Below are 24,451 nucleotides of genomic sequence, written 5' to 3'. Positions count from 1 at the left end.
CAGCAGCAATTGCCAGAGTCTTAGATCTGAAAGAACTCAACAAAAATAGCCTTAGACGACAACCTCCGAAAACTAGTAAACGTAGCATGATAAACAGTCTGTCAGAACGGGTAACGGCTGCGCGCGACAAGAAAAATGACATCATTGCCACTTTGTACTGTAGTGAAGCAATACGCTTGTCCCACCCACCCCAACACTCTCCCTGGAATACAGCCCTCCCCAGAGCTCCCCCGGCACACAACCCCCCTGCCTCCCCCCAGAGCCTGGCAAGGCACACAGCGTCCCACCTCCCCCCAAAACCCGGACCAGCACACTCTGCCTCGCTCCACAGACCCCTCCCTGGCTGGCTTGGCCCACTGGTCCCCCATCTCCCTCCCCCCACAAAGCCTAGCCCAGCACACAGAGCCACCCAGCCAGGCACACAGCCCCCCCTTCACAGTGCCCAGCCAGACACGCAGTCCCCCTCGACCCTCCTCCGTCTTCTCCCTCCCCCAGCACACAGCACCCCCCTTTTCCACCTTCTCCCCCCCACCCTGCTCAGCACACAGCTCCCCCTCCCGGGCACACAGCACGCCCGTCCCCCCAGTCCTGCCCGGCACATGGCTGAGTCCTGCTCCTGTCTCCAGAGCATGGCATGCAGCCCCCTTTGGCCCAGCTCAGCTGCGCCTCAGCCTGACCGGCCCACGGGACCCTGCTCCCCGCTCCAGAGCTTGGCATACAGCCTTCCCCCCACCCGCTTCTCCCCCCCACCAGCCCGGCCAACCACACCACGCCACCCCTTCCCCCAGAGCCTGGCACACAGGGTCCCCCCCAGCACCAGCAGCCCCTGCCTCCCACATATGGGGCAGAACCCCCTGGGCAGCACCATGGAGCCCCCTTCCCGGCAGCCCGAGCCTTCCCCCTCACCCCGCCCCCACAGCCTAGGTGCCCAGCGCTCCCTCCCCACCACCTGCCTCGGGTCCGGGGGAGCCGGGACTGAGCACGGTGCTGACACCTGCAGGGGGAGAGGCTGGGGGAGAGCGATCAGCGTGGGGGGGGGGGCAAGCCCAAGCCAAGCCCATCCCACCTCCGCCTGGCCACCTCCCACCTGCAAGCTCATCGCCACTCATCCTGTCGGAGCCTTTTTGGCGCCCCCAAATCTTGGCGCCCTAGGCGACCGCCTAGTGGTCACACCAGCCCTGGGCCTCAGGCCCATGCCAGACCTGCCGGGCCTCAACAAGTCTCTCAAGAAGTTGAAGTTCCACATGGTCTCCCTGGCCTCTCTCATCCCTCCCTGGATCCAGGGAACTGGTACGCCACTCTCAATGCTTACTTTCATCTCTCCATATTCCCAAGCCACAAGCACTTCCTGCATTTGATGGTGGCCGGCCGTCACTTCCAGTTCATGGCATTACCCTTTGGCCTGTCTTCAGTCCCAGTGTGTTCACGAAATGCGTGGCACTGGTAACAGCTTACCTGGGACATTGGGGGAGGTCCAGATCTTCCCATATCTCGACGACTGGCTCATCAAGGGCAGGTTTCTGGTGCAGGTCTGCCAAAGCCTCAACCTGGTGTGATCCATCTGCAATGATCTGGGCCTGTTAATAAATACAGAAAAGTCCACGTTAATACAGGTCCAACTCAGAGTTTATCAGAGCAGTTCTTGACTCCACATCAGCCAGGGTCTTCCTTCCGGAAGCGTGTTTCCAGGCCATGTTGGACTTGATTGACCATGTGAAAAGCCATCTGGTTACCACAGCCCACATGTGTCTGTGACTGATGGGCAACATGGCCGCATGCACATATGTTGTCAACCATACCCGTCTTCATCTATGATGTCTCCAGGCACGACTGGCCTCGGTCTATATCCCCAGCAGGCATGCCCTGGACCGAGTGTTCACAGTGCCGAGCCACGTCCTCTTGTCCTTGGACTGGTAGCTGGATCCAGAGTCGATGCTGCAGGGGGTTCTCTTTGTGACTCTGTCTCCATCGCTTACCCTGTTCTCGAACATGTCGGACCCAGGCTGAGGAGCCTATCTGTGGCTACACAGCAATCTGGCCCTTCATATCAACATCAGGGAGCTCAAAGCGGTTTGCCTGGCCTACCAGGTGTTCTTGCCTCATCTGAAGGTCAGGGTGGTGCAGGTCCTGCCCAACAATACCACTGTAATGTATTACATCAAGAGCCAGGTCTTCGGCCCTTTGTTGGGAAGCACTCAACCTCTGGGACTTTTGGGTGCAGTATGCCATTCATCTGGTAGCCACCCACCTGCCTGGAGCCAAGAATGTCCTGGCAGATTGCCTCAGCAGGACCTTCTCATCTCACCACCAATGGTCACTCCATCCGGAGGTGCTTAGCTTCATCATCCGCAGGTTGGGGGCTCCCCAGATGGACCTTTTTGCATCCGGGTAGAACAGGAAGTGCCACATGTTCTGTTTTGTGCTGGTCAGGGACAAGGGCTCCCTGTAAGATGCCTTCCTGATTCCATGGTCGGGAGTGCTGATGTACGCCTTCCCAGCAGAGCTGCTAATCCACAGAGTCTACTCAAGGTAAAGGAAGACAAAGCAATGATCAGCCTCATCAGTTGTCAACACTGTTTCAGCATGCTGCTGAGTCTCTCGGCAGCCACCCCGCTGCAGCCACCTCTTCGGTCGGATCTGCTATCACAGAACAACGGCAACCTGCTGCACCCGAACCTGGGGTCACTGCACTTCATGGCTTGGCTGCTGCGTGGCTGAGTGCGGACAAATGGGGATGTTCCACTGGTGTCCATCAGATCCTGCTGGGCAGCAGAAAACAGTCCATTAGGACTACATATGTGGCAAAGTGGAAACGTTTCACATGTTGGGCTGTGGACTGATATGTTAGTGCGGATGAGGCCCTACTGGAGGACATACTGGACTATTTACTGCACCTTAAGCACCAGGGCCTATCACTATCTTTGATCAGGGTACAGTTGGCAGCCATTTCGGCGTTCCGCCCTCTGCTTCAAGGCCGGTTGGTCTTCGCCCATTCCATAACGGGGCGTTCCCCCTTTGAACCCTTGGCTTCCTGCTCCCTTCTGCTTCTCTCCCTGGAAGGTCGCCTTCTGGGTCACTATAACTTCAGCTTGTAGGGTGTCTGAGATCAGGGTTCTCACATTGGAGCCACCCTATATGGTCTTCTGTAGGGATAAAGTCCAGCTGCATCCACACCCAACCTTTCTGCCCAAGGTCATCTCCCAGTTCCACACTAGTCAAGACATTTACTTACCAGTCCTTTGCCCAAAGCCTCATGCAACAGATGAGGAGCGTGGGCTGCATACCCTGGACATCAGACAGGCGCTGGCCTTCTACATTGATAAAACAAAGCCATTCCATAAGTCAACACAGAGTTCATTGCTGTCGCTGACAGGATGAAAGGTTACCAGTGTCAGCCTAAAGAATCTCATCTTGGATCACGGCCTGCATCCTCTACTGCTACACACTGACAAAGGTGCCCCCACGGGCAATCATTCAGCTAGGATGCAAGTGTCATCAACAGCCTTCCTGGTGCAGGTGCCAATCCAAAAGATCTGTTGGGCCACGACCTAGTTGTCTGTCCATCTGCTCAGATTGCACTACATGCTAACCCAGCAGGCTTGAGACGATACTGGCTTTGGCAGAGGAGAGCTGCGAGACTGTGAACTCCAAGCCTTCCTCCGTTGATTCTGCTTGTGAGTCACCTAAGTGGAATTGACATGAGCAAGCACTCGAAAAAGAAAAACCGGTTACCTACCTTTCGTACTGCTGCTGTACAAGATGTGTTGCTGATGTCCATTACCCACCCTCCTGCCCCTCTGTCAAAGTTGTCAGCAAGAAGGAACAAAGAGGGCGTAGGGCTGGCGGCACTTAATATACCATGGTCTGAGCGCAGCACTGCAAAGGGCACCACATCTGGCTAAGGCAAAAATCTCTAAGGCATAAATTACTGCTAAGGCAAAAATCTCCAACTGCCACACATGTGGGCATGCACACCTAGAATGGAGAGGACATGAGCAACACATCTCAAAGAACAACAGTTAAGAAAGGTAGGTAACAATTTTTTCTTGTCCTTTTAGCCAGCTGAGAATGTGATTCTCCTTAAACCATGATTTGGAACTTCAGAAAACAATTTTTTGCATGGGAGAGTATCGCATGCTGAAATCCAGATAAATCACGTCCACTGTTTTTATCTTTAACTACAGATTCAGCAATGTACCTTGAGAATTCAAACACATTTGTGAAGCTTAATCTTTCTTTGAATTCCTGATGACAGCTCCTTTATAAATAATGCATTTCAAAATGTTTTTCCTTATCAGTGTGTCCAATATCTTCCTCACAATAGAAGTCAGACTTACAGCTTTGTTGATATCTGTATCTTTTGTTCCTTTCTTATAAGAAATGTCAGCTACTGTCCAGTCCTCTGAATACCCACTCCTTAGTGAGCAATCGCAGATCATCTCCAAATGCTGTAGTAGTTCTCTGGCTGCTTTTTCTTAAACAGCTTCTAATAAAAGGGGCTTTTGCCTGTTACCTTGAATGTTTGCACTAAGGGAGTAACTCACGAAAGCTTATGCTCAAATAACTTTGTTAGTCTCTAAGGTGCCACAAGTACTCCTTTTCTCCATACATTTATAAATCTTTTCTTAACCCCTATTGAAGAAAACTTGAACTTCATTTAATAGCGCCTTAGTTTCCTGTACAAACAGTTCTGGCTGTTCAGTACAATACTAGGAGCAAAGTTAGAAGCAGAGAAATATTTATGTAACCGAAGTTTACAAACTTTCATGTTCTGGGATTGGATAGGTGTACAGATTAAGACTCTTGCCCAGGGAGAAGAATTAATTTACATAATGGATAAACCAGAAATAAAAGGCTGTCTAAGCATGCTGTAAAACTTAGAATTTTGCATTTGTCACTGTCTTGCAAATGCGATGCAACACTGCCCAGTCTAAGACATCAATGGGTATATAGCCCAGCAAACACCTTCTGACAAACTACCACCACAAGAATGTATAGATTAAATTCAGTTATTTGGGCAGTTGAGTTTTCCAGAGCTCATTATTCCATTGGAGAGTGTCCCATCAATCCAACAGTCCCATTTCTCTCTAATGCCAGTAAAAAGGGGAAGCAGAATGAATTCTGAAGCCAGCGATCCCCAAGGCAGTTGCCATTTCATGTAGTAATCTGCTTATCAAATGAAAATGCCAAAGTCACTGCCTACATGTAGGGAAATATGGTTCAAAATGAAAAGGCCAATCTGGTGAGACTGAGCGCACACAGGAAACTTGGCGGGATTGTGTCGCACTATGTAAAGGCTGTGTTTTGCTGTCTCCAAACAGGATTACCCACAGAACAATCAGCTAGAAAATGAAGCTGTCATTACTACTTCTCCTTTGGACTCCATGTTAGAAATATATACATATTTGGGAGAATGTAACTAGCTCCCAGTTAGCTGCTGAAGGTATCACTGACCAAACTATCTAGCCTAAAATATAATGATACAGTATATGCATACAGTTATTTTCACTGTTTAAAAAAATGGCTTATTTCAGAATTTAGCTGAGCATTTCTCTTCTCAGTGCCAGCAGCGGTGCCCTAGAGGGTACACGGTGGGTGGGAGGGACAGGGTTACCAAATGGAGAATCACTTTCTAAATGTTAGGAAGCCAGGAAGATTAATCAAAGGCTCCCCATCCATCTGAAAATGGAGAGGTGCATGAAAATGTTACCCTCTGGAGTGGGCCATAAAGTAATGTCTCAAACCTCTGGATTCTGTCTTGTGCTTTGTGTTTATGCCAGATGGCTCTGCCTCAGTTGACTGACTTGGTATTGTAGTTGAAAAGCATTATTCATATTACTGGATTTACTATCTCATTAATTTTAATTTTTCCAGAGATTTTCCCTATTCAGAAGTCATTGGGGTTAAAACTCCTGCTGTGTAGAGAATATCAACTAACCAGCCACAACATTCTATGACACTAGAAGAATAAAACTGCAATTTGAGACTGATGAAAATGCAGTTAGGCAAACTTTTTGTAATCCTTTAGATTGAATTGCCATTTACTTTGGAGGTGGTGGTGGTGTCTGTAACTTGAATAAGATGTTTAGTCATTTTTACAAAACTAAGATCTGATTTATCAGCTTGAAGCCTTGTATGGAAAATGGTCATTTGTATCTGCAGCCTAAATAAATATATGCAATTTCATAGAGGTGCAAAGTTTTTCTTTAGTTTTTCTTATTAAATCTGTCGTGAATTAGAGCAGTCCATGTGGTGTTTGCATTAATGTTGTTCTTGACCTTTTATTCTGCAGTGATTGTGAAGTTGCAGTAACATTATAAGGTTGACAGAGTGACACAGTCATTTGTCGCTAAGCAAAGCCTTATGGTGATATCTAGAATGAATTGTGGTCCACACGCCAAATATATATCAAGTAGAAATCCAAAGGGACCTAAAAAAAACCCTCATTCACTGCTGTAAATAACAAAAAGCCTATTGTACTAAAAAAGTGCTGGTAACATTTGAAGAAAAATTGATTGTGAGAAATACTGTCAGGTACTCTTTTCTCTCTCTCTCTCTCTCTCTCTCTCTCTCTCTCTCTCTCTCTTTTTTTTTCTCCAGGATATTGCTGCCACAGATTTTTCTCCTTAATTTTATTAATCTTCCCTCTACTTTTTACTCACATTTGCTTTCTCTAACCTTATGGGAACATGACCATAACATCTAAAGGATATCAGAAGCCAAAGTAAAGTTGAGACACTCCAGCAACGTAGGGTGCTGGGAGAGCTAGGAATTCCCACCAGGAATTTCAGATTGGCAGTCACACTAATATCTGGATATGCAAGGTGGTGCTTATCCAAGAACTTTAAAGCACTTTACACAAACTTCATATCACTCAAGTGAGGTAAAATAATCTTATAACCATCTTACAGACGAGGTCAACTGAAATACACACGTATGTTTTCCTTTGCTCCCATTTCTTCAAATATCTCATCTTAACTGGAGAAAGTTAACTCATAGCTTGGTCTCTCCACAACACCACTTATCTCTCTGGAAATTTTGAATATTGCAAGAAATAAATGAGATAAATACTGCTTATCTCAGTATAGGATTCCTCAAAGCACTAGTCACACAAAATAGACTTTGCATCCATTGACTTGTAATAGAAATACTGTCGTTGCGTGTCTTTTATTACTTGTCCCTCAATTTTGGATGAAGATAGTTTAATTTATTTTGTTTGTCTGCTCACTTCCCCCAAGCAAGGAAAGATAGAGCATAACGTTTCTTAGATGGTCAGTGAAATCTTCACTCAACTTCATTCTTCTGATTTTTCCAACTAACAAAGGTGCTAAATAAGTAGATAGACTCATCTCTTCATTAATAAAGCCTAGGTAACAGTACCACTAACAAGAACTGCTCTTCTCCATTTCTTGCCTGATGCTATCAATAATTCTAGTAAGGGTGACCACTAGCAGCAACTGTAGTTAAGTTTATCACACACTGCCATTATAAACTCGTTTTCACTGGCTTCAGGCCCTGTGATTGGTGTGGATTTCTCCCTCTTTCATTTTCCTTAATTACAACTAAAAGGAACTAAACAATTTTTAACTTAAACCCACAAAGACAAAGAAATTCTGTGTTAAATTTTAAATGCAATATTTTATATCTGCTTTGCTGTGCCTAGGTATTGTGAGGAAGACATGGAATGATTTTATATTGGCTATGTTGTATGACGTGGATATGTCACACCTTAAATATAGAATTGTATTTGTTATAGTTGAAGAGACTGCTTTAATTGCTCCTAAACCATCTCAGAGTCTACATCTTTGGAGCATGTGCTTCTGCTTTCTCTTTTTGTCACTTAATTGAAACAATATTTCTGAAGGGATATAATTTGGACTAAATGCCTAAAACAGTCAGCAGCAGATCATTGGCTGGTGCTATTAGTTAATGTGGTTGTTTACATGGTGCCCAGAGGATGCTAGGAACTTTCCCAAAATCCCTACCAGCAGATTAAGCCAGGATCTTCACAGTTGGATGCTTAAAGTTAGGTGCATAGGTTTCATCTTAAAAATCCAAACTGGCCTGACTTTCAGAGGTACTGTGAGCACCTGCTGCTCCCAGTGAAGTAAATAGGGCCATGTGGCTAAAAATCAAGCCACATTTATTTAGCTTTCTAAATATAGATTTAGGTGGCCAACTTTCGGTACTGAACTCAGAGTTGGGCTTACAGCCTAGATACAAAGCTTAGCAAATGTGAATAAAAAGCAAGGGGTTGGGTGGGAGAAAGGAGGGCAAGGCTTCAGTAAGATTGTACAGTTAGTCAGGTAGTTATGCATGCCTTTTTCACTTAAATTGATGTTCATCACTTCTTGTGGGCATCGCAGAAGAAGTGAGCCTCCAAGAGAAATTTGAATGAGCAGTGGCTTGGTGGACCTAAATTGATGACACCATGGGGGGATATTCAATTTTATTCTCTGTGGTAAGAAAAAGAGTACTTCTAGCCAGAAATGCAAACCATGCAGAATACAAATGGTCATTGCTGAAGCACTAGTGTTACGTCTTAAAACAAACAAAACCCAGCCAAACAGTTCAACGATGCACAATACAGGTAATAGAAAAACACATCTGGAATGCAAAAGGAATACCTCTAGCAAAACTTAAATGCTGCCTTTCAGAGGTGAGCTAACCTTTGTGTAAACATCAGCTCTGTTATGGAATTCTAACAGGTCTGCTGCTTTTATTCTTGAAGATAGTGCCTGGAAACATCTGTTGTGATTCCCTTAAATCCCTCTAATCTTCTTGTTGATGAAATGGTTCACACTGTACTCTTAATACATCAGGGAAGTGCAGCAAAAAATAAAAGATAAACTTCTGTTCATGAACCTATGGTCCAAATACTCTTAAATGTCCGCTTCCTGCAGTAAACTTCCAGGCAAAGTGAACGTGTGATGTTAAAAATGTAGATGCACAAATAAAACTGTTTTTTTATGGTCCTTAACCTCTACTTTTAATAAGTATTACCTTTGAAACATATCATCTAGAATAATAATACAATTGGTAGGATACAGGGATTTTGACATTTTTTACAGGAAAGTAAGTGTTTTGAAAATATAAACATAGCATTAGAATAAGCAGTTTTTGCTTTGAGATGACTAAAAGAATTTGAATTTCTAAGGTCCCTGAGATGCAGGATCGACAACTGGAGACCATAGTTTTTAAGATGATCATTCAAATAGCTAAGAGCTCAGTGCTGCTTTCCACTACGCAACATTGCATTATATTGACAAGGGCTGTTGTGCATATCAGTGCAGCGTAGTAGCTATGTCTTAGAGGGAAGATTGAAGCCCTTCGTTTGACTGGAATAGCAGGAGCAGAATGGAAATAATCCACAGCAAGTCAGCTAATAGTCAATGTTAACTAAAAGTCAGCTCTTCTTGATGGAGATGCAAAATTGAAACTGAACGTTTAAATTAAGAGATCCATTTAATTCAGTGACACCAATTGACACCAGCTGAGAATCTACTCCTTACTTTTAAATAGAATACTTTATTGGATTTTAGATAAGTCACAAACACTGCCTGAAGTACATGGTATCATGATGAAATTCCAGTCATAATAGTGTTATACAGATCTATCCTGCTTTCAGCAGATGGGAGGCAATGTGCCTCATATTATATATTTACTTGGTCTAAATATTATTCTAATTAACTTGTTTTAAATGTGCACTATATTTTGACTGGGTAGAATGTGGACTGTAGAGGCTAGAATAAGATTGATCTGTGGTTTAGAGAAATGAGTTTTCTGATTAAAACAAAAGCTGTAGATGAGTAGAATAAAAAATCCAATGGAATTTTAAATAAGAAAAACACTTTAATTTGAAATGGAGTAATCCAGATGTACAAGCAAACTTCTTGTCACTTTCACAGTTTACCTTATAAAATTCTTTAGTGTTTGGCCTTAAAGTTTCAAGCACCCTTTCTACTATTTCTAGATTCCTTTTCTAGCTAGAGATGGTCAAGTTGTGGCCCAGGTTTTCTGCATACCACTCCTGCCCAAAACCGTGGTAATGGTGAACACGTACCTTAAGGTAGAAATGAAGCCCATTTCTTTCCCCCCACTCCCCCATATTTGGCATGATTGCATGGAAGCCAAACTTCATTTTTTAAAATAAGTTACCAAATTAAATAACTCTAGTTCCTTATATGGGACAAAATTCCACCCTGGGATGTGTAGTAAATTCTATTGGGACAGTACACATTTACTCCAGAGTGGAATTTGGACCATGGTGAGTGTACCAATAGTAATTAGATTTCTATTTCCTCAGTCAGTTCTGAGTGGTACTTTTTTAATGTATATCTAGTGGCAGGGAGACCAGGGATTTTAAGAAGTGTCAACATGCAAACCAATAAACCATGGTGTGCTTTCTGCATTTTTATACAATCAACAGAAAGAAAGCATGTAGAAGAAAACATTGCTTTTGTAAAACACTTGATTTATTCATTCTCCATTTTGCTGCAGTAATCTGTCCTATGTATTCAGAAATCTCCACTACTTGAGTACCCTTGAGTACCTTGTGCTCTGTTGAAAAGTGCATATGGACTCTACAGCTCTGCTGAGACCGGAGCCTCTCTTTCATGGTGCTGTCCTGGCGATGGTACTCACGCTCAAAAGACAGCATTGAACAGAGGCTAACAGTGATTCATTCTGAACTAGCTAGTGCAGAATCCTGTAATGTGCAAGGTTGTGTAGAGCAGGTTTAACAAACCATTGAACTTGAAAACAGTCAAATGAATCTGCCAAGATTAACATCTAAATAGATTGACTAATAGGCAAGTCAAGTTCTTTCACTGAAAAAAGATTCTGGTTTTTTTGTCCTCTCATTTTTAAAAAGGCAGAAATAGTTCTAATACCACTCCCGTTGGTAGCGTACTGACTCATCATTGCATTTCTAACTCTTGTCATGAGGCTGAAAATATTGGTGACAATATTTGGTTTGTGTTGATTCATTTAAATTAGTTGTTTTAGGTCACAAAAAGTCATTTAGCTTTCCTGGTGTGCTTTCTAAATATTTTTTTCCCTTCAGTTTCAAGAGCGAAACTTGTCAGACTATTTGAATTGCCCATGTTGGCCAGACAGATACCTTATACCCTCTGAATGCCTGTAATCTTCCAGGGTAGACACTCCATTGTCCTCGATATGTACTCTAACACAGAAGAAACTGTTACCATAGAGAGAGATTTAGCCGTGGGCTAACAAAAGGCCAGATGAATGGAAAAACGTATTATTACCCCCACAAATATTCCCCTCTCCACTTTCCTGTAAATTAAAGATTGTACACTGTAATGTACATAATAGATTTTAGACTTATGTGCTGCTCTGTTAGTAACTGTAGCATTCTTTGTAGCCCAGCAGTAATTTAGCCATTTAAGTGGTATATTGCGTACGTGTGTGTGTGTGTGTGTGTGTGTGTGTGTGCGCGTGCACGCTAGTGGAATTGCTCTAATACTTCCATCTGAGTCAGTGTCTTGAAATAGAACCATGTTTAATGCTATTTTCTATGTATGTCACTTTTCACAATTTGTCTTACAGTTGCTGCTAATTTACAGAAGATAGTAGATGATCCTCAGGCCTTGAAAACATTGACTTTTAAATTGGTAAGTAAAAGGTTCTTGGGGACAAAACAATACACACAAAAAATAATTACTAATATTTGAAGCAAACTTTTTTTTTAGCTTCTGATCTGTTATTGGCTGTTCTTCGGTACAGAACATTTACATTTTTGAACAGTGTACTAACAGGAAAACTAAGAGGAAAATAGAAAGCTGAAAAAGCTTTGCCACAAACCACTGTTTGGAATGCTAAGATCTGGTAATGCCTGGACAATACATTCCATTGGAACACAAAACTGTCCTGGGTGTTCTGCAATTGCTGGTGGCAGTAGTGCAGGGGTGGGCAAACTACATCCCGTGGGCCACGTCTGGCTTGTCAGACCTTTTAATTCAGCCCTTCAGCTTCCGCCGGGGAGCGGGGTCGGGGGCTTGCCCTGCTCTGGCACTCCCTGCTCCGGCACTCCCTGCTCCACATATGCTATTGTTCCGCGTGGCTCCTGGAAGCAGCAGCATGTCCCCCCTCTGGCCCCTATGTGAAGGGGCAGCCAGGTGGCTTCGCACGCTGCCTCCACCCCAAGCACTGCTCTGCAGCTCCCGTTGGCCAGGAACGGTGGCCAATGGGAACTACAGGGGTGACACCTGTAGACGGGGCAGCACACAGAGCCGTCTGGCCAGTGCTGCACCTCTGTGTACGAGCCAAAGGTGGAACATGCCGCTGATTCCGGGAGCTGCTTGAGGTAAACGCCGCCTGTAACCTGCACCCCGGACCTCCTCCCGTGCCCCAACCCCCTGCCCCAGCCCTGATCCCCCCACTCCTTCCTTCCGAACCCATCAGTCCCAGCCCGGAGCAACCTCCTGCACCCCAAACCCCTCATCCTCAGCCCCACCCCAGAACCTGCACCCTCAGCCGGAGTCCCAGCCCAGAGCCCCCACCCATACCTTGAACCCATTTCTGGCCCCACCCCAGAGCCCACACCCCCTCCTGTACCCCAATTTTGCGAGCATTCATGGCCCGCCATACAATTTCCATACCTGGATGTGGCCCTCAGGCCAAAATGTTTGCCCAACCCTGCGCTAGCTTGTTGGAAAGAATTGGACATCGTTTTTACCTTCGTCCAGTTGAACCATTACAATGCTTGAGGGATCTTCTCTACGCTGGGAGAAAGCCATTGAATTCAGTCCTCTAAATCCATTCCTCAGTGCAATAGTTTGTGATTGGAAACTACCCAGAAGTCCATGCAGGAGGTCCCAGAATGCATTCATATAACCATGGCTGTAAGACAGGTTGTGTATGGATATGTCAATCTGGTTGTTAGTTTAAAAACCAAGTTGCTGTGTGGATAGACCATGCTATTGGGGGGGAAAACAAGAGAAACAATTATACAATCTCTGTCCCTACAATGGTTTCCTTACTGAATGTCAGAGAACTCAGTGAAGGGCCCCCTGCTACGGTATTACACTCTTGGTACTTTTTAAGTAAAACAAGTTGGGAATCTTGTTACAAACAACCATTTTACTGATCTCTGGCAATGTATCTGAACCATGTGCATGAATTAAAGTGAATTCAAAGCTACACTCTCCTAATAAAGCTTTCTTGTGGAGCCAAGTACTCTTAGCTGTAGGGGAGAGAGAGCATATCATACAAGGTGAATATATAAAGGTCTAATGTGACTGGGAGTTATTGTAGAGCCACTCAAGTGAAAGCCTAATGAACAAGAAGTAATACTAACTCCAACCATCAAATCACAATAATGGGCTCTAATGGACAGGCATATTTTTTAATGCATACTCACACCAGTAAATAATGACTATAGTCTCTGGTGTGCCTGTGAAATAGAGTGATGGGAATGGCATTCAGGTCACTCAAAATAAATATGAAGTCAAGATGTAGCAAATAGTTGTCATAGCAATGGCACATAATCCAGGTTTTATCTCACTTACTGCTATTTTGCTGCTTTTAATAAATGTTGATAAAAGTTGACCAAAATGATCATCTTCGATATACAAATCTATAGATGCCTGAAGTCCCTGTCAAAACAGTACAAGATGTATTAATATAAATTTAACCTTACATTGCAAAGACTTACTTCAAAATTGCTTACGTTGATGTGCTATATTTGCATTTTTCCAAAATTAAGTGGAAAATTTGTATAGCCAAAGCTGTTGACTGATTAGTTATGTAAATATTACTGCTACCAATTAACTTTCTAGCTTTTAGCATTCTTAGCTGAGAGTGACCGCTGTATATGAAAGGATAGAATAAATGTTTCTTAGATGAGATCCCCCAGAGAGGTGCATTCTTTATAAAATAGGCTACTTCATGACAGTTTATAGTCTAGATTAGATTTTTAGAGAGAAGACTTAATAGATCACCTAGTCCATCCACTTGTTGGTGTGGGATTGTTCCCCCTCTGTCATTTTAAAATGACATCATCATGGGGCTTCCACCCCTTCCCTTGTGAGACTGTTCAGTAGAACCAAGCATTCAGGAAAAAGTGTTAACACAGGTTTAAAACTTCCCTTTGATTGATTTCATACTATTTATCCCATACCCTAAACTATTTCTCTATTTCTATGTCAATTACCCTCTAAATATAGGGTTTTTTTGTCTTTCCTCTTTGTTGTTATTTAGCCAGGGTAGGTACAGAGCATTCAGTTAATTTAATATTTCATCAAAAACCAATCCACTTGACATGTTTTCTTGCATTTCTCTGTTTGTCTACTGAAAAAAGAAAAGGAGTACTTGTGGCACCTTAGAGACTAACAAATTTATTAGAGCATAAGCTTTCGAGAGCTACAGCTCACTTCATCGGATGCATTAGTTTGTCTACTATGTTTCTGGTACTGAGGCACACACAGTGGCATGCAATATTCCAAATGTCTGTAGGAGAGGAGTATCACTCTCCTGGTCTGTGAAGAGAGGACTTTTTACGTATGGTCCAAAATGGTGTTGATTCTCTTTGGGTAGGGGAGATGCCAGATCATAATTCAATCCAATTTTCTGTGCACAATCAACCTAACTTTTTTTTCAGCATTACCCCATCTAACTACAGTTCTATAGCCTGTTGATGTCACTGGGCATTGGATTGGACCCTGTGTGTCATCTTCTGAGGGAATGTCTTCTATTTGGATAGTTCTCCCACAGATGTTCGTTGTTGGGTAGTATTTTCCAAGAGTGAATCTAATTCCTATTGATATTTCTAACCTCTCTAGGTTTCTCTTGTATTTCCCTGTCCTCTGACTTTTTAATACCTCCTAGTTTAGTATTATCCTTCAGTGTATTTCATATGTGATCTTATTCCTTCTGCTCTTAGGTCGTGGAATAGATGCCAAATAAAATAGTTTCTAACACTGAACTTTATTTACCACACACTCTCCTCTATTTTTCATTAATTTTTAGCCAAGATTTCACCCCATTTGACAGTGTTTCTATACAACTCAGTTCAAATTGATTTTGCTAGTAAATATTTCCTGGGAAGCTGATGTCTAACACACATCCTCTGTCCACTGACTTTGTAAATGTGATTGAAAAGCGTGCCAGTTAATCTTGCCTTATTTATCATTATTCATTACCAGGTGTCTGTTACTTTCTGGCTTTTACAGATTGTTTCCATTCATGTTTGGACTTCTGCTTAAATAGCAACTATAGTCTCCCGTAGAAAACCTTAACTATACAATATCTAAGAATTTAGATCCAGGCAACTTCCATGTCTTCAATAAATTTCGCTTTCTCATTTGATGATGATTAAAAATGTTATTTTTAGAAAGCAAAGAGGGATGAAATCCTAATTGTGCTTGGTTAACCCTCTGTTAACATCATAATGCAGAATTTGGGACACCCTAATTATGAGGGTGGGAGTGAGGTTGGTAGATGATAGAAGTAGTGTGAAATTCCATTTGTGGCAATATGCTGTTGCAGTTAACTCAGAATTATGACTTCACTTGCAGGATCAAGAACTGAGAAGGAGACCGTTTTTATTCAGTTACAAATATTCATGCTAATAGCCAGGGAAATAGAAATTCTGTGCAATATAATTTGCATGATATATAGGGTTTTTTTCTAAGTTTCCCTTAGAGTAAAATACTTTAATGAGAGAACTTGTTTAGTTGGTTCCGGAACTGTAAATTGTAACCAATTGGAGCCTTTCCTAAGTGCTGCAATGTAAATATTGGCATTTATACTCTATTAAATTTCTATTTTCATGCCTCTTGTTGAAAATTGAGCAGATTTCAATACTGCATAAGAATGGCCATACTGGGTCAGACCAAAGGTCCATTTAGCCCAGTATTCTGTCTTCCGACAGTGGCCAATGCCAGGTGCCCTAAAGGGAATGAACAAAACTGGTAATCATCAAGATCCATCTCCTGTTGTCCAGGAGAGCTGGCTGTATTTTAAAGAATCCTTACTGAGGCTGCAGGAACAAACCATCCTGATGTGTAAAAAGAATAGTAAATATGGCAGGCAACCAGCTTGGCTTAACGGTAAAATCCTTGCTGATTTTAAACACAAAAAAGAAGCTTACAAGAACTGGAACATGGGACAAATGACCAGGGAGGAGTATAAAAATATTGCTCAGGCATGCAGGAGTGAAATCAGGAAGGCCAAATCACACTTGGAGTTGCAGCTAGCAAGGGATGTTAAGAGTAATAAGAAGGGTTTCTACAGGTATGTTAGCAACAAGAAGGTGGTCAAGGAAAGTGTGGACCCCTTACTGAATGGGGGAGGCAACCTAGTGACCGAAGATGTGGAAAAAGCTAATGTACTCAATGCTTTTTTTTCCTCAGTCTTCACGAACAAGGTCAGCTCCCAGACTGCTGCAATGGGCAGAACAGTATGGGGAGGAGATGACCAGCCCTCTGTGGAGAAGGAAGTGGTTCAGGACTATTTAGAAAAGTTGGACAAGCACAAGTCCATGGGGCCGGATGCGCTGCATCCGAAGGTGCTAAAGGAGTTGATGGATGTGATTGCAGAGCCATTGGCCATTATCTTTGAAAACTCATGGCGATCGGGGAAGGTCCCGGATGACTGGAAAAAGGCTAATGTAGTGCCCATCTTGAAAAAAGGGAAGGAGGAGGATCCGGGGAACTACAGGCCAGTCAGCCTCACCTCAGTCCCTGGAAAAATCATGGAGCGGGTCCTTAAGGAATCAATTTTGAAGCACTGCAAGGAAAGGAAAGTGATTAGGAACAGTCAGCACGGATTCACCAAGGGCAAGTCATGCCTGACTAATCTAATTGCTTTTTATGATGAGATAACTGGCTCTGTGGATGAGGGGAAAGCAGTGGACGTGTTATTCCTTGACTTTAGCAAAGCTTTTGACATGGTGTCCCACAGTATTCTTGCAAGCAAGTTAAAGAAGTATGGGCTGGATGAATGGATTATAAGGTGGATAGAAAGCTGGCTAGATCATCGGGTTCAATGGGTAGTGATCAATGGCTCCATGACCAGTTGGCAGCCGGTATCAAGCGGAGTGCCCCAAGGTTCGATCCTGGGGCCGGTTTTGTTCAATATGGCATGGACTGCACCATCAGGAAGTTTGCAGATGACACTAAACTGGGAGGAGTGGTAGATACGCTAGAGGGTAGGGATAGGATACAGAGGGACCTAGACAAATTGGAGGATTGGGCCAAAAGAAATCTGATGAGGTTCAACAAGGACAAATGCAGAGTTCTGCACTTAAGACAGAAGAATCCCATGCACTGCTACAGACTAGGGAATAAACTGCTAGGTAGCAGTTCTGCAGAAAAGGACCTAGGAATTACAGTGGACAAGAAGCTGGATATGAGTCAACAGTGTGCCCTTGTTGCCAAGAAGGCGAACGGCATTTTGGGCTGTATAAGTAGGAGCATTGCCAGCAGATCCAGGGACATGATCATTGCCCTCTATTTGACATTGGTGAGGCCTCATCTGGAGTACTGTGTCCAGTTTTGGGCCCCATACTACAAGAAGGATGTGGAAAAATTGGAAAGAGTCCAGCAGAGGGCAACAAAAATGATTAGGGGGCTGGAGCACATGTTTATGAAGAGAGGCTGAGGGAACTGGGATTATTTAGTCTGCAGCAGAGAAGAATGAGGGGGGATTTGATAGCTGCTTTCAATTACCTGAAAGGGGTTTTCAAAGAGGATGGATCTAGACTGTTCACAGTGGTAGCAGATGACAGAACAAGGAGTAATGGTCACAAGTTTAGGGGTGGTTTAGGTTGGATATTAGGAAAAACTTTTTCACTAGGAAGGTGGTAAAGCACTGGAATGGATTACCTAGGGAGGTGGTGAAATCTCCTTCCTTAGAGGTTTTAAAGGTCAGACTTGATAAAGCCCTGGCTGGGATGATTTAGTTGGGGATTGGTCCTGCTTTGAGCAGGGGGTTGGACTAGATGACCTCCTGAGGTCCCTTCCAACCCTGACATTCAATGATTCGAAGTCTGGAGATAAATGTGAGAAGCGAGGGACATATGCTTTTTTGTTAAAATATTATGTTTGCTGTTGAAGAAAAAATCCAAAATACTTAACGTTGTTGTTTTAGTTAAATAAAACAATTTAAATGTCTTTCTGGTGGTGATCTCCTCCTAATACAGCCTGGCAAGAAAATTCTCCAAATATTAATGATAGTTCATTTCCCAATGACTTCATAAATATCTGCTTCAGTTATCTTTGGTAAATGAAATAACCAAACAATCATTCATTTTCTGATATAGCTGTAAAACTCATCTGAAAAGTTTTTCAAAATAAATCACTGTTTAAAAATATACAGGGTGTACCTTCTAAAAATGAAACCTACCTCTATCTCTGAATATGTATTAAGGTTATAACAACGAACAAGAATGCACTTTAGGTAGAAAACCATGATTAAATCAAGTCTTCCTGACTAGTGATTTCAATCATGATCTAAATCAAATCCACCCTGCCCACTGGGCTCTTGCCCCGGCCCCTTAATTCCCCAGGGGGGCCCACAGGTATGTTTGGCGCCAGGCCCACAACAAGTTAATCTGGCCCTGTTGGCAGATGATATGAAAACTCCATTTAGTCACTAAAAGTTCAGTGCCCATTGTCAGTGGGAGTCTTTCTACTGAAATCAGTGGAGCTACATGAAGCTTTTAACATAGGGCATCAGTGATATCTAAGACCTATTCAATACCCTGCTCTGAGAGAGAAGACAAGGCCTCATCCTGCATTTTTATAATTGAAATAAAATGATGCTTTCTTACTCCTAAATAAAAATAGAAGAGGAGAAACTGATGAAATACTTTTACTGTATCTGACCTTTAAGAGTGAGCAACTCAGCATGGCTCTTGCAAACACCCAATTAGTTTTCTTTGTCAGTGGTGAAAAACTATTGGTGAAAAATTTCAGTGATAAAGCATGCACTTTATGTACATGTTCTGTGGCTCTTTTCTTACTGTTACAATATACACACTAACTTGTAATAAAGACATAAAAGGATTAAGAGAATTTTTCATAGGGGGAGACTAAGGCCTGGTCTACACCGGGGGATCGTTCTAAGTTACGCAACTTCCACTATTATTTGTGAAAATCATTTACCCTTTAAATGTATATATTACATTGTGCCAGTTGTATGCTGCAAAGCACATTACTAAAGAAGCATCTCTGATTGTTAGTACTAGATTGTAGAGTGTGTCAAAAGGAGAGATTCCTTATTACTTTCCCAAATAATAGCACTGATTCCCCACAAATTTTCTTATTCTTATTTCAAAAATTCATGGCCAAATATTCTAAAACAGATTTGAAATCAGTAATTGTAATCTTTGTGGCATGTATTTTTTGTGTATGCAGCACAATGTATTATACAAAACAGATCGCTTCTGTGCATATAGCTGTCCTGTTTCTCACACATTTAGAAGGCAGACTTGGGCCCCTCTGGAAAAATCATTTGCTTTTGTGGTTTTTTTTAAAAGTGCCAGTTTTGGATGACTGCAAACTGTTTTCTGGAAGCATGGCCCCAAATGTTTGTTTTTCATAACTTTTTTTAATTAGCCATATTGATTTAAACATTTTATACTTTGATATAAGTGTGCAGTTTACGAACAGTGATAGAGGATAGTCCTAGCAGTTTCGACACTAAACTGAATAAAGCATTTTGTTACTAGTGTGGCAGTATAGGGAAATATAGAATTGTAGAATGGCTGTCAGATATTCTTTTTTAATCTATTCTAATAAATGTCTGTTTTTGTCTTGTAGGCTTCTGGTTGCGATGGCACGGAGATCCCTGATGAGGTGAAACTGATTGGGTTTGCTCAGTTAAGTGTCAGCTGATGTCTGTCCCTTGACGCCCAGCAGAATTGTGAGTTTGTGAGGAGGCCAGCTTAGATGCGAAGAAAATTAAAGCACCCACACTGAGTTCTGCTTCTCTAGCAATTCACAAAGTCAGAAGAAGCAAAGCCCTCAGCTACACCGCTGCTGCTAACATTCAAAATGCTACTAAACGTCTCTTATCAATTTGGATTTCCCCTATGTGAAAAGCATAAGGAAATGCACTCAGGTGGCTGTATTTATTGGTTACAGAAGGAATTTTCTATTAAATTTATTTCAGTTTTCATAAAATTTCAGTGATACTATTTTAATTATGTACTTCTGATTGACAATACCACCTATCTTCTGTTGTATTTAGAAATTAACATACTTACAAAAGTTAACCTATATTAGCCAAACTTGAATTCTAGTTTTAAAACTGACTGTGAATTTTATTTTTCATTTATTTATGCATTACACGTCCTAGCTATAAGAAAATGATTGAGCTGATTATGTGCTACTTGCAGTTAATCTCCTGTTGAAACAAAGTTTCAGGTATATCTTTGAAGTATTTGTAACTTCTAGTTTCTGAAATGATTGAATTATGAGTTTAGGAAGACTTTGTTGGTTTGTGTGTCTAAAAACCAATCCACAATCTGATCGTCAAGGGTGTGGGAGGTGCCTTGCGGACATTGATGTTTTGAGAATGTGCCTGAGGCTGCTTAAATCTAGAATAGTCTCAGTTCTAGAAGCACCATATATATTTGTCTGAGTTAGAAGGGGATATACTGTAGCAAAGACTTTAGACAAGTTTGACCTAAACTATGCTTTGTTGGGGAGTCTACAAGCAAGAATTATTATAAAATGTTGCCATTAAGCTAGATTGCTTACGGTGCCCATATCTGATTTGGCTTATCCTTAAGCGATAGAAATTATTTTGTAAAGGTGATAAAACTTGAACAGAGTCTGAGTTTTACTTGAAATTCTGCAAAATACCAAGGTGGAGTGAAAATAATAGAAAGGGGTTTGTGCAATGACTAAAAGGTAAAATTTTGTTGTTAAAAAACAAAACAAAAAAAACCCAATTCTGACCCAAGTAGTCTTATGCTTAACCTGTGACATAGCTATTATGGAGCTAATGACTTTTGAAAGATTCTGAAATTTGGAGCATATGTTCAAGGAGGTATATTCCTTGGATGTTACCATTTAAACTACTTCCTAGCTAAAACTAGATAAATGGCAGCTCTTTAATGTACTGAAAATGGCAAATATATATTATTAAGAAAAAGTTATTGATAATGCCTTGTCATAATTGTTGGGGTGTTCTAGAGCCAATTGCATAAAACTCAGTGTAATTTCATTCCATTTTATTGTTTACATGATTATTCAAAGATGACTGCAAAGGTAAAAGGAAAATAAAAGTGTTGCACAAATAGATTGTGTAATGAGTTTCCTTGATCTGTGTATGTTGTGCATTACTGTTGTAATGTGGCAAATAATACTCTCTTATAAAATCACCTGCAACTACTTGTGTTCTTTACTTGGCTTATTGAAAATGCCACCTGGAAAGGAAACCTGGTTCATAAAGCTCAGAAGAAGAAATGGAAACCCCTCCCCCCACCCCAATTATATTTTCCTGTACATCTGCCTGCAGTGGAGGATTGCTCACTGTTCAGTGCTTTGCCTAATCTACTGTTAAAAGTCCCAAGTGTTGAGGCAATAGTTGTGAAGGAGGCAATAGTGAGAGTAGAACTGGAACTGTGGAACTACTTTCTCAAACTGTTTTGAATGAAAATAAGGAAATGGCTTGCCTGTCCAAATTTAGGGGAGAAGGTGCAATTTGACAGGCAATGTAATTAAGAAGTATCAGTTAGGGTGAGAGAGGCTCTATTGAAATAAGAGTAAACTAAAAGGGGAAATTATAAACTCATCTGGCTCCTGATAAAGCACTTCACAGGCTTGTAATGCTGTGAACAGATCATTAGTCACTAAGCAAGAGCAAAAGTATTTAAGTGCATGAGCTGTGGTTGCATTTAATGATTCTTGGCACATACAGCATCTTGGATTTTTAAAGCACTGTACAATTATTAACTAATTCTCCTGTGAAAATAGGTGGGTAACTTTTACTTTACAGAAAAGTGATGTCCAGGGAGGCTTGCTGCTTGCCCAAGGCTAAACGAAAAATCAGGATTAGAATTTAGAAATTCCATGCTGCACTAAAGAAGCCAGGGAAAAGGCTGGAAAGCCAAAAGTGCTCAGATCCCACGGTAATTGGGGCTATATAAGTACCTAGATAGAGAGAACGCAATCTATTGAGGAAGTAGTCCACAATACCCTCGAAGGGTGTGCCTATTATAGGGTTGCTCGTTAGGGATATGCTATAGAAGCATGAAAACGCTTTCTTTGTATCCAGGAAAACCTTTAAAGAGCTGGTCTTCACTACAGGAAATAGTTTCTTTGCTTTATTACAGTTGCATTAAAGTGTTTTTTGCAAGTACCAAAACACTGTATGTAAAATAGAACCCACAACAACAAAATGAATTTAGAAGGAAAGTAACTCGGCTTCAGCTTTAAATTTAGTAAATATTACTCTCATGAGGCAGATTATGCCACCAAACTACCAGTATAGACAAAGGTTTTATACTCAAAGTTGGCAAAAAACAACAACATAGTTTAACATACAGACCAGTGTGCAGCTTCTGTGTAGGAATATAAACAGAAAGCACAATGGCATTCCAGAGTGAAGGACCTTTAAATGCTGCATTCAGATACTTCAATTGAATATGGAGAGGAAAGAAAACCAGTGACTGTTACATGGGCAATTTTGCATGAGAAATAACCAAGACATGGATGCACTTCACACTGGGATCGTGTATGGCCCCAAAGTAGTCGTGGGTGCTATTTATTTTGCAGGAGTTGATCAGACAATGGTCAGGTCTCTAGTAAGGGATGGAAAATACCTGGTTGCATTCAAAAGGAGAAATGTCTAGTTAATTAGACGAACTTGGAACAGGAGAGGTACTGTATAGCCATCTGTGAGCCCAGGAAATGGGGCTTATTGGAGAAAGCTCTAGTATTTTTACAGCAATGATTATATGCCATTGCTTACCGTTTTGCACTTGTAGAAGTTATTTGTGAATTAATTTCAATATCTGTGGAACCAGCCTTTTCGGTTCACTTTTATTTCCAGTGTGTTGAAAGCAGCTCTTCCTTTCGGGCAGAGGTTGAAGCCAGTAGATGGAAAACAAATTGTGTGTCTGCCTAGTGCTGTAAAAGAATAAACTAAACTGACCTGCTACAATGTCTGGTGAGCCATTGTTAGCTGATGTTCAGCTAAGAAAATACAAGCAGGGTATACGGGGCCAGGGTGGAATTTTTATCCTCTTAACTCTGGGGACATGAAATCTTCAATACATTTAACCTTAGGCCAAGTAAACTTGGCTTCCATCTCTCTCTTCTTTGTGCCCCTTTCCAGCAGCTCTTCCCCCATGTTCTTACTGTTCCCTCTTCTTGATGTCCACCTACCTTCCCACTTCCATGACCCTCATCTTATAAGAGGTTCTGCCCAGCTTCCTGGCACATGACTCCAATATATATTACGGTTTTGGGTCCCAAGGCAACTGCTTTCTGCCCCACCCGTGCACGGTGGGGCTACTTCTACCAGAAGCCCCCTGCTGCGACATCCAGAAGTCGGGGTGGGTGGGGATTAACAGGGGCAGTAAGAGGGGGAGGGAAGTCGTGACCAATAGCTACAATCCTTTCCTTCTCCTGCCACCATATCCACTGGAACCACAACTGCCTTTGGGAAACTGGCTAGTCCTGATGGTGATTGACATCCTAGAGCAAGAGTCTCAAGGGTTATACCCTGAACAGCTCCTGTATTTTTTTCCCTAGGATTGGAGATGAAGGGGCTCCTCTGCAAAATGCTTTTAAATAACATTATCTTCCTAAGAAATGGATCATTCTATAAAACTTGTAAATGGCCCTTTCTTCCCCTGCCCCCAGACCCACTTTTCTTGCCTAATCAGAGGCTTGTTTTTCCTTTCTACAAGCTAGACTTGCATATTGATGTTGGATGTGAGATTGGCCTGTGCCTAAAATCAGTCATAATGATGATGAGTCTGACACAAACTTTAAAAAAAAAAAAATCTGCTAATTAAGTGTGATGAAAATACAGATTCTGTTTAGCAGGGAGGAGTTTTCTCTTTAGGGTTCTTCAAAGCAGCAGAAAATGTGAGACCTTGTTAGTAATTAATTATATTCATTATAATGAGCAGTTCAGTTTTTCTTTAGTTCATTCCAGTGCTTGTTGGGTTGATTGTGGAGATTTTTCCCAGCACAGGTGACCAGCTCTCCAAGCATCTTGCAGTGTTTCCATACTGTGGTAGTAATTTTAAAGAGCGAAGTTGGCAGATGAGCAGGAACCAACATCTCTGATCTCCCTCTGCTAATGAACTGACAGAGCAACTAGATTTGCTCACACCAGCAAAAATCCCCACCAGCAAAATCTCTCCCTCTTTTACTTGCATTTTATTCACGATGGTCCAATTGATGAAATATCCAGACTTAATAGCTGAGCATTATGACATGTTAGTAATTCATTTTGTCACTGT

General features: G+C 42.0%; 1 protein-coding gene and 1 long non-coding RNA gene across 2 annotated transcripts in view; one reads left to right on the top strand and one right to left on the bottom strand.

Moving 5' to 3' along the window:
- Positions 1-13,620, bottom strand: part of LOC122458110 — a 34,568-nt gene extending 20,948 nt beyond the window's left edge. Inside the window, exons 1-3 of the long non-coding RNA XR_006277981.1 lie at positions 13,533-13,620; positions 12,701-12,941; positions 1,456-1,577 (exon numbers count right to left, since the gene is read on the bottom strand). This is a non-coding gene — a long non-coding RNA (uncharacterized LOC122458110). The remainder of the gene's footprint in view (positions 1-1,455; positions 1,578-12,700; positions 12,942-13,532) is intronic.
- The window catches only part of STK39 (serine/threonine kinase 39), a 198,400-nt gene extending 177,127 nt beyond the window's left edge, over positions 1-21,273 (top strand). The window contains exons 17-18 of the mRNA XM_038422540.2: positions 11,572-11,636; positions 19,788-21,273. Of these exons, the coding sequence (XP_038278468.1) occupies positions 11,572-11,636; positions 19,788-19,862 (140 nt within the window). The 3' untranslated portion in view covers positions 19,863-21,273. The remainder of the gene's footprint in view (positions 1-11,571; positions 11,637-19,787) is intronic.
- The last annotated feature ends 3,178 nt before the right edge of the window (positions 21,274-24,451 follow it).

This window comes from Dermochelys coriacea, chromosome 11 (assembly GCF_009764565.3).
Source record: "Dermochelys coriacea isolate rDerCor1 chromosome 11, rDerCor1.pri.v4, whole genome shotgun sequence".
Taxonomy (NCBI): Eukaryota; Metazoa; Chordata; order Testudines; family Dermochelyidae; genus Dermochelys; species Dermochelys coriacea.
Note: the sequence above shows the minus strand (reverse complement) of the source record. Positions and strands in the feature narration are given on the sequence as shown.